Source organism: Rhamphochromis longiceps, linkage group LG13 (genome assembly GCF_057381845.1).
Source record: "Rhamphochromis longiceps isolate RC_006_pf linkage group LG13, R_longiceps_female_GT1.1, whole genome shotgun sequence".
In the NCBI taxonomy this organism is placed as follows: Eukaryota; Metazoa; Chordata; class Actinopteri; order Cichliformes; family Cichlidae; genus Rhamphochromis; species Rhamphochromis longiceps.
Window position 1 is genome coordinate 29,786,378 of NC_140569.1, and position 11,086 is coordinate 29,797,463.

Consider the following 11,086-nt stretch of genomic DNA (forward strand, 5'->3'; position numbering starts at 1 on the left):
GGACAGGCAAAAAATAAAAATAAAAAAATAAAAAATAAAAAGGTGGCCACATCTTCGGCAAATCAAGTTCCCACATTCAGATGCAGACATTGGACTTTTGATGGGATGTGATGTGCACAAGGCTATGGAACCATGGGAGATTATTCATAGTAAAGATAACGGTCCATATGCTGTTCGAACAGTCCTGGGTTGGGTTATCAATGGCCCTCTCAAGAGAGATTCTTGCTCTACTCCTTCTGACAGAGAGCTGAGTGTTTCAGTAAATCGCATCTCTGTCACTAATGTTGAGAATCTTTTGATGCAACAGCTCAACTATGATTTTCCAGAGAAAGCTTCTGAGGAAAAACAGGAAATGTCACGAGAAGACATCATGTTTATGGATTCTGTCAATGGCACAGTTGAAAGGATTAATGGTCATTATAGCATAGGTCTTCCTTTGAGAAACAAAGCTGTCAAAATGCCAAACTACCGCAGTGCAGTAATGCAGAGGGCAGAGAATCTGAAAAGAAAATTAATTAGAAACACAGAGTTTCACAAGGAGTATCAGAGCTTCATGTCTGACTTGCTGAATAAAGGCTATGCAGTTCAGGTACCAAACACAATACCCCTGAAAATGAGAGAGTTTGGTACATACCACACCATGGGGTGTACCACCCCCAGAAAAGAAAACTCTTGTGTAGTTTTTGACTGTGCAGCATCCTTTCAAGGGAAATCACTGAACGAAGAACTCTGACAAGGGCCAGACCTAACGAACACACTGATTGGAGTACTAACAAGTTTTAGGTGGGATCACATTGCCTTGATGTCAGACATAGAGGTGTCACCAGGTGCGAGTACCTCCAGAGGACAGGGATCTTTTGCGTTTTCTCTGGTGGCCAAATGGGAACTTGAATGAACCTCTGCAAGAATACTAAATGATGGTGCACTTGTTTGGGGCAACATCCTCCCCAAGCTGTGCAAACTATGCACTAAACAAAGCAGCAGAAGATGCTAAAGAAAAAATGCCACTAGCAGCAGTTAACGCTGTTCTGAACAATTTTTATGTAGATGATTGTCTTCTGTCAGTTTCAGATGAAACAGAGGCATGTACTATGGTCAGGGACCTGACTGCATTGTGTGAGAGTGGAGGATTTCACTTAACAAAGTGGATGAGCAACAGCAGAGTTGTCCTTGCTTCCATTCCTGAAAAGGAAAGAGCAAAAGAGATTAAAGATTTGGATTTGAGACATGATGCACTACCAGATGAAAGAGTCTTAGGAGTGAACTGGTGCACAGAGACAGATGTATTCAAGATCAGGATAACTGAAAAACCTGTGCCAAAGACTAGGCGAGGCATCCTGTCATTTGTAAGTGCAATATATGACCCATTGGGCTTTTTGTCTCCTGTCATTCTGACAGCAAAAATCATCCTGCGAGAGCTATGTGGCAGGAAGATCTCATGGGATGAGGAAATCCCAGCTGAACTGGCTCAAAGGTCACAAGTTTGGCATTCAGAGCTTTCAAAACTTCATGGCTTTACCGTCAACAGGTGTTTGAAACCTGCTGGATTTGGAGTGGTCATATCTACACAATTGCACCACTTCGCTGATGGCAGTGAGAGAGGTTGTGGAGACGTTACTTACCTCCGTATCACAAACCAGAAAAGAGAAACTCACTGCTCATTCATTTTTGGCAAGTCCAGAGTGTCCCCTCTGAAGCAGATGACAATTCCACGTCTGGAGTTGACAGCAGCTGCAGTTGCTGTAAAAATGGACAAGCTCACGAGAAAGGAGCTGCAAATGCCACAAGAAGAATCTGTGTTTTGGTCTGACTGTTTTAAAGTACATTTCCAGCGAGAACATCAGATTTAAGACATTTGTAGCAAATAGAGTGTCACTTATTAGAGACAACACAAAACCAAGTCAGTGGATATATGTGAACTCTGAATTAAACCCTGCTGACCACGCTTCAAGTGGAATGAACACAGACAGAGAATTGACAAAAGATAAGAAAAACTGGCCAATTCCACCGGACATTAAAGAAACACCAAAAAATGATGTTGAACGTCAAAGAGGTGATGAGTGTGGATGTTACAAAATTACATGAAAATCCAGTAAACAAACTGATCTCTCACTATTCAGACTGGTACCGTCTAAAAAAGGCAGTTTCCTGGATACTTATGTTCTTTTTTTTTTTTTTTTTAAATGACATCAGAAACAGCAGTATGCGACATTACGTGATGGCAGAGCTTCAGTTCATCCTTTGTCATTTTTTTTTTTTTTTTTTTTTTTTTTTTTTTAATAAATAGGACAGGGGGAATGAATGAGAGAGAGAGGGGGAGAGAAAGAAAGAAAACCAAAGGGGAGAAGAGACGGTGAGAAGGGGGGGGAAGAGAGAGAAAAAAAAAAAAAAAACTCCTGGGTCACCTGTATGGAGAAAAAAAACAAACAAACAAACAAACAAAAACAAACAGAGGAGACAGCAAACAACAAAGAGCAACATAATAATGGAGAAAACAAAGCACCATCACAATAAACTAGCTAGTCATAGATATCAGTATTTACTAAGTAATAAACGATATTGTGCAGCACGCAAGATAGACAGCGCACAGTGTGCTTTGAGGCAGCAGCCAAGAAAGCTTTAGTCCGCGTCTGTGAATACCCATGTGTGCATACCTGTGTGGATCAGCATGCTTGCATTCCAAAGGTTTCTCCATGTAATGATCTGCTAGGGAGTGTGGGGGGGCCACAGCCCCGTCCTCCAGGGTGTGAAGCGGGTATGGAGGAGATCAAAACTCCAGACATCCAGAGGCCCCCAGAACACAAGAGACCATGGAAGACCAACAGAGGGGCAGCTGCGCCACTGTCCCAGTAAGAGCTGAGGAGAGTCCCAGATGAGGGCTCGCCCAGCAGCCGCGGAGCAGAAGTCAGGGGGAGTTGCAGTGACGCGCCCGTGAGCTCCGCCGGCCCCCAGCTGCGCCTGAGTGACCGAGCCCTAGGCCGAGAGGCCGGGGGCACCCCACCCCCAAAGGACCTGGATACTTATGTTCAAGCAGCTGCTTTGCAGGTTAAGTTGCATCGGAAGCTTCTCATGTCACAAGCAAGTGGCTGTGAAAGCAGCAAAAGGAAATCTGAAAAGGTTGCAGGTCAAATGCAGCAGTTCAAAACATGTATTAAGGGATCTTCACTTACTACTGCAGATGTTGCAAAGGGAGAAACTGAGATTGTTAAGTTTTGTCAAAATCAAAGCTTCACAGAAAAAATTGCAAGTCTTCAAAAAGGTGACAAGCTTAAAAGGAGCAGTCACATTGCGAAGCTGGATCCTTTTGTCCAGGATGGAGTTTTAAGGGTTGGCAGTAGGTTGCATGAGTCTGCACTACCAGCCGATGTTACAGTTTTTTCTGAATGCTTAAACCCTAACTGTGATTCCTGTAGCACAATCTCTAAAACTATTCAGACTTATAGCAAAACCACTCACTGAGTTTGCAAAACTAAAAGCACAAAAACTGCTTTGCACTCAGTTTGCAATTTTGTAACACACACTTTGCAAAACTGTAGGCACAATTCACTGCACAACACTCAATTACCAAATTTCCAACACACTCCTAGCAAAAGTATACACATGTATGGCTATCATTAACACTAATTTGCCAACTGTCTGGCACACTTTCACATGTGAGAACTTTTTTAGATAATTAGTTCACTTTGCAATCAGCCTAAGCACTATAATACAGGTAAGCTGTGTGTGCGGAGTACAATGGAGGGAGCAGAAAGAGTGAGAAGTAGAGGAGGCCGAGGAAGAGGACGTGGAGGTGAAGAAGTAGGATGAAGAGGACGACAAGGACAAGGAGGAGCAAGAGGAGGACGAGGAGGGAGGAGAGGAAGATGAGGAGGGGGGAGCGGAAGGGTAGGAAGAGTAAGAAATAGAATTGCTGATGACATCAGAGCTACAATAGTGGACCATGTAATCAACCGTGGAATGACCCTGAGGGAAGCTGGCCAACGGGTCCAGCCTAACTCGAGCCGCTACACTGTAGCAAGCACCATAGGGACATCTTGAAATGAGAATCGGTGAGTACAGTCACTTCGCACAAAGATTTGTAGCACTGCCATATGCCAATGAGAAACACACCAATACCATTGATGTAAAAATACTGAAATTGTTACTTTACAGAATTGCTAGATGACCAGATGCTGGGGGCAGAGGAAGCATGTTCACTGCAGACCAAGTAACCCATAGAGTCATTATGGCGACTGCAAATAATCCTATACTTGAAAATAAACACTTGTGTTTGTTTTGATGTGTTTGAATAAACACCAGTACTTGAAGTTTGGATCCCTCTATGCTTATGGATCTATGACAGAAGTATGAGCTCAAACTGACATAGCCTACCTTGTGCACAGAGGAAGCAAAAGCCAGATGTGTTTTGTATTCATACCATCAGTGTGCAGTTGGTGCATTGTGTGCTTATTAATATGATGGCTTGTGTTAACTGTTGGATACGAAAATACCATTTTTACAAAGGTGTGGAGAGTTAAGCAAGGGTTATTCTCTTTTACAAGAAAACTACAATGTTTTGCTGATTGGGTGACAGGTTTTCTTATTTGTGTGAAGAGTTTTGCAAAATTAGCCACTAGTTACAAAAAATGTGCTTAAGCAATCAGAAAAAACTGTAAGCATCCAGTGATTCTCCCTAAAGGTCATCATGTTTCTACTTTGATTCTGAGACACATTCACAAAGAAACAGGTCATGGAGGAAGGAATTACACATTATCCAGGCTGAGATTCTGGATTCCACAGGAAGATTCAGCAATAAGAAAGATCCTGTCAAAGTGTGTAACATGTAGAAGGACATCTCCGAAACCTGGTGAACAAAGAATGGCAAACTTGCCACAAGATCGCCTGATTCCTGACAAACCTCCATTCGCAAAGTGGGCGTAGACTATTTTGGACCTTTTGAGGTCAAGCATGGGCGCAGCAGAGTTAAGCAATATGGTGTATTGTTTACATGTCTTGCTGTTAGAGCAATACACATAGAAGTTGCCCACTCACTTGAGACTGATTCTTGCATAAATGCATTCAGGAGGTTTATTGCAAGACGAGGTCAAGTGTCTGTCATGAGATCAGACAATGGCACTAACCTTGTGGGTGCAGAAATGGAAATGCGTGAAGCAATCAAGGGATGGAATCATTCAAAAATCTCAGAAATGCTCATGGAAAAGGGCATCACCTGGATATTTAACCCCCCAGCAGGGCCACATTTTTGGAGGAATCTGGGAGAGGCAAATTCGCTCAGTTAGGAGAATTCTTAACCAGATCCTAAAGCAGCAACCTCTGGATGATGTATGTTTGCGGACATTGCTATGTGAAATTGAAGCATTTGTCAACGGCAGGCCAATAACAAGAGCGGCTAATGACCCCAATGATTTAGACGCACTTACACCCAATCATCTACTTCTTCTTACAGTTTTTGCCCGTTGCCTGAACACATTTTGCAAAACTTTGCTCATTGTGCCAAAACCCTAAACACAAGTACACATGACACAACACTGGGAAATATACCATTCACATCTGCACCAAATTGAAACTCTACTCTCAAAACCTAAACTCTGCTATCAAAACCTGACATTCCTTTGTCAAAATGTAACTCTGTTGACAAAATGACACATACTTGCATCATATGCAAACACTTACAGAGCAGGGGGAACACACTAGTCTACTTTATATAAAGCACTGCAGTCTTTGATTTCCATTGTTCATTCAGAAGGCATATTTTCAGGAGACACATTTGCAAACAACCAAAAAAGCAAATAGGCCTACTCAATATTGTACATTGCAGTACCATGAATTCAGATAAAGCAAAAAAACAAAACAAAAACAAAAAACCCATAATACAGTAATAGAAAAAACACTATACTGTAAACAAAAAATCATGACAATTGTGCATACGTGGGCTCATGGATCCCGCCGTCTGTTGGGGTCTGGCCACAGGACCTCATCAACATCGCAAGCAATGTCTTCTCCCGCTAGGCACTGGGGAAAATATCCTCTTCCATGTCAAAACCATCCATGGATTGCTGTCACCTGAATGTCGCCGCAGGCCTGTTCCATTGCCTGCAGAAGAGGCATGCAGGCATGTAGTTGGCGGTCATATACTCGCCATCTCCAAGCCTAAAAAAATTCCTCTATAGGGTTTAAAAATGGTGAGTAAGGGGGCAAGCATACCACTTCAAGTTGACTGTGGTTGGAGAACCAGGCCTGGACCAGAGCAGCCCGATGGAAACTGACATTATCCGTTATATCACCACAAACCTGGGCTGATCTGGTCTGTTCTGTACAACTATATCATGGAGAGCATCTAGAAATGTGAGTATATGTTGCCTATTGTATGGACCTAGTTTTGCATGATGATGCAGAAGCCCTCGAAGGCTTATGGCGGCACACAATGTGATATTTCCCCCGCGCTGCCCTGGAACGTGCACAATTGCCCTTTGGCCAATTACATTACGACCCCGTCGTCTTGTTTTGCACAGGTCGAATCCAGCTTCATCAATGAAAATGAATTCATGAGGCTGTGCAGCTCCATCCATGGCCAAGATTCTCTGTAAAAAAAAAAGAAAAAAGAGAACATATTACTGTACTACAGTGCTACACATACAGAACCCTCACCCATCACACAGGTACCTGTGTAGCTCTCAGAATGTATTCATGTGGTACTGATATGGTACATATTCAGCTCGAAGTCCTTTGACCCTGTCACTGTTCCTCTCAAATGGGACTCTGTAGAGCTGCTTCATGGTGATGCTGTGTTTTCCCAAGATGCGTCTGATGGTGGTGATGCTCACATGGTTTATGTTGTTGAACACTTGCCTGTCTGCAAGTATTTGCTTTCGTAGCTGGTGGAGACGGATGGCATTGTCTGCCCTCACTAGGTCCACAACGGCAAGTTCCTGCCGTTGTGTGAACAGGCGTTGGCGTCCTCCCCCAGAAGGTCTTCGAGTCATTCTAGAGAAATACAACCACATATTGTCATCGGTTTGCTTATTTTTCTTACAGTACTTTACTGTATATACTGTATCATCCACTGTACAACACTGTACTTCAATATAAGTAATCATGGTATGTTTCACAGAAACTACCACTTTGGCTGCAAAAGGAGCATTAGCACCCTGCAATACCCTGTACACTTGATATGGTAACTGTAGAACAGTACTATAAAAACCATCTGAGTAGAGTAGAAGGCAGTGAGATGAAGACAGACCTGTTTTCTAGTCGGAATTTTCTTATTACAGATGCCACTGTGAAGCGGCTTAGATGTGGGTGGTCTCTCTGCCCAGCTTCCCTCATAGTCAGGCCGTGGTTGATGACATGGTCCACCAAAGTTGCTCTTATATCATCAGAAATATAGGTCCGTGCATGGCCTCTTTGACCTCCTCCTCCTCTTCCTCTTGCTCTCCCTCCATCCATGCTTGCAAAGTTCTTGAAATGGCTAAACTGAGGGCTTTTTGCGGTTGGCTAATTGGTGTTCAGTTTTGCAAGTAAGTGCCTTCAGGTGTATATTTGAGTGGTTGCAATTACCCGATGTGTTTTGTATTTTGGATACATGTGTTTTCCAAATGGCACCCTGAAATTTCATTTTTGAACGAAGTGTCTTATGTATGAAATAGAGTGTAGCATGCAGGACCATGTGTGTTGCATAAAGGAGTAAGTGTGTTGCATAATTGCAACCAGAGTGCAAAGCAGCACTTTTGTTTAAGGTATGGGTACATGTGTTTGGGGTATGGTAACAAAAGCTTCAAGATGTGTTACTTTAGTCTAAGCATGGGTTTATAGTGTTCAAGCAACGAGCAAAAACTGTAATATGTAATTGTTATGCCTTAGCAGTAAGAATTAGGGGCCGGAATGTTAGCGCCATTTATAGTTATTACGTTTTATTTTGAAAAGCCTGAAAAGGATATGATGCTTTTTTTGTGAAAAGTTTGTGAGAAATAAAACAAGCGAATGGCGGAGCGACACGATGGTTTTACCGTCGTTGTTGCACAAACCGACACGTAAAACAGCCTCTTGTCCATCCAGACTCTTATTTTAGATATAAGAGAAATAGAGAACTCCAAGAAGAAGCAAAGATAGCCATTACAATCAGTATTAACAATCATTATGTGATCAGCAGCTCTTCACAGACACTGGGTCAGTTCATCCGCCAGCACATTTAACACACATAAAGCAGCAAGGCAGCAGTTCTCTATAAAATTTTCACAATACTTGATTGCACAACGTCATCAAAGAGCAGATTAGTGGAAGCTGAAGAGGTTCAGTAATTTACACTGACATCACATTAACACAAAAACGGTAAAAATAAAACATCTGAAGATCACATTCACAAATATTTCAATTCAGTTTATTTAAAGTCCCCACACCACATTTTCAGTTTCCGATTTATTTTGCTGTGATTGCCATTCAAACATTCATTTAAAGAAATCTCACGAAAACTCTTTTTTTCAATCAAGAAATTTAAACAACTCTGTAATTTTATTCTTAAGAAATGAGATCAAATGAATGGCTTGGAGTTCTTAAGTCCTGTACAGGACCTACAGGACTCGTGTCCACTTTGCTTCCTGCACAGACTCACTCGAAACCTGAACTTAATGAACATACAATAAAAAAACGTTCATGGGTATTCACGGTTACGGTCTGGACTTGGTCTCTGGTACAATGCTGCCAAAAACAATCATCTACACATGATTTACTGGTGATTTTGAACTTATTGCTTAATACCATTTATCCTAAATAAAGCCCTTGCTAGGCCTGATGTGATTGGTGATTGCTAACATACAAGCACTAAGGCAATGTTAAGACTGCATTAAAGATCAGTTTTAAGAGTGTAATCTGAAATTAGTTCCAGCCTAGAATTCATAGGCTCTGTAAGCCTTTGCGGATAAAAACATTTTGTGTTATAACTTTGTGTTTTAATCAAATGCACAATGACCATCTATCTTAGCACCCGGATAAACTTGTACTGAATTTCTTTTGTTGTCCAAGTAGTATCAAATTCTCTCTTAAAAATGATAGTTAAAAAAAAAGAACAACAACATCCATCAGTTGATGCTTTGGGTGAAGTGTTCTCCAGAGTACTGGCCATAGTGCACAATATCCCTCTGGGCTGCAGCCCACGACATGTAGTTGTTGCTGAAGCGGGCAGCCCAGTGGCCCTGAGGATCCACTGTCACTACCCCGCCTAGCCCCCCAAGTCTGGACTGCATGCAGGCCAGGCCCAAGTCACTGGCATCTTCTACCGACCGACCTGACAAAAGAGGAGACACAAGAAACAGCACTTTAACTCTTTTTGTTTTAATTGAACAGTCTGGAGAGAGGCTCATTGTTACAGTTAGCATTTGTGCTAAAGTCAAAACTTGGTTACAGGAAGAAAACAAGAAGAGCTTTACTGGGATAATTGGTATACTGCTACAGTGAAGGACAAATCAAGGAAAAACAAACAAAAACCTAGGTCCAAATAGCTTCCAGGACCCCAGAAACAGTGCATGCAAGTCCCATGGGTAAAAAGGCTTAGTCGCGGCTCCTCTGAGGAGTTTTAGTTTTTTTCTGGATGTAAATAAATCAAATATGAGAGTTGAAGCTGTGTGTGGCAAAGTGTTACCAACTTCGCAGCTGGTTCTCAACCCCCTCAGCCACAGTGGCTCAGATTTGTGTGTGTGTGTGTGTGTACATGTTTAGACATCTTTGTGAGGACAGAAAATTGGCATGCTACTATACTTTTAGGGACCAACAGTCACTCACGGGGACAAGATGCCCATCCCCACAAGTCTGAAGGCATTTTTTAAGCTCAAAGTGTGGTTTTAGTGTCTGGGTTACAACTAGGTTATGGTTAGGCATTCATTTTTGATGGTTAGGGTCAGGGTAAGCGCTGGGGAAAGCATTATGTCAATGAGATGTATTTACTAAGATATGAAAACAAGTGTGTGTGTGTGTGTGTGTGTGTGTGTGTGTGTGTGTGTGTGTGTGTGTGTGTTACCTTGCTCCATGTGGAACAGGATGAGTCTGGCCAGTGTAATCTTCATGATGGTCTCACCGTGGCCTGTGGTGGACACTGCTCCTGACTGGTTGTCAGCATACCCTCCAGACCCTGACAAAGACAAAATATTTCAGCCATCCTGCACAGCTTACTGAGCTGTTCTCTGGATCTTCCTGCAGCTATAAGCAGGTTTGGAAGCTTTATGAAAACACTAGCAACACCCAGAGGCAGCCCTGGGAGAACAGATTTTAGCCGTGTCTTTAATGATAAAACTGACAGATGGCTAATGCTGCTGTTGTGTAGTCACAATTCTAATAATTGAACGGCTAATGTTATTATGTGCACCAGCCGAGCATCATAAAATTTATGATGACTGTTTAATATTTTGATGTTGTGAAACAGGAGCTTTACTGACCTCCCAAAATGCCTTATAAGGACCAGGGAGGTGTGTTCTGCTGCTAGTGAGAGGCGGGGGATATGAACGTTGTGTGAAGCAGCTAGAGAAGGTGCAGATGGCATTGCTTGTATCAACACTATTGCAGATGTAACATACAGTATATGGCACAACCTTACTTACATTCATTTGAGTCTGATCTCCCCACTGAGTTTGCAGTTTTGGTGCCTTTTGGAACATTTGAATGTAATATTTTGGCAAATATTATGGCCGTTTGTGCAACATTGTCGCAGTTGAAACACTAAATACATTGAGCAAGCCACTTGGGTGACACATGGGTGTCAGACTGAATACATCTGTCTTTTATATACAGTCTATCTACATGCCACCTTGTATGTTCTTGAAACAGCATTTGGACATTTAATACTGTCAATAAAGAGGCTCTGCTATGAAATGTTGAAAATGTTGTTATTAAAAACATTTTTTGAAGTCTCACCTGCACATGGATGCAGTTACACATTTATTTCACTAGATGGAAGACTAAGGCTTTCCCTTAAATTTGCTTGAACTGAACCACAGCAGGCAGCAACACTGTTGTGATTCAGACTTTTGGTTGTTGTAATCCATTGATTGAAATAAGTTCCAGTTCCTTTTGCAAAGCAGCCCACTGCTTTAAAACTTTG

General features: G+C 42.1%; 1 protein-coding gene and 1 pseudogene across 3 annotated transcripts in view; both read right to left on the reverse strand.

The window, feature by feature from the left end:
• Positions 1-6,173: 6,173 nt before the first annotated feature.
• On the reverse strand, positions 6,174-7,140 carry LOC146656085 (uncharacterized; annotated as a pseudogene).
• Positions 7,141-8,414: 1,274 nt separating this feature from the next.
• asrgl1 (asparaginase and isoaspartyl peptidase 1) overlaps positions 8,415-11,086 on the reverse strand; it is a 32,812-nt gene continuing 30,140 nt past the window's right edge. For all 3 annotated transcript variants that reach the window (XM_085428963.1, XM_085428964.1, XM_085428965.1), the window contains exons 6-7: positions 10,010-10,120; positions 8,415-9,280 (exon numbers count right to left, since the gene is read on the reverse strand). In XM_085428963.1, coding sequence (XP_085285089.1) covers positions 9,075-9,280; positions 10,010-10,120 — 317 coding nt within the window. In that variant the 3' untranslated portion in view covers positions 8,415-9,074. The remainder of the gene's footprint in view (positions 9,281-10,009; positions 10,121-11,086) is intronic.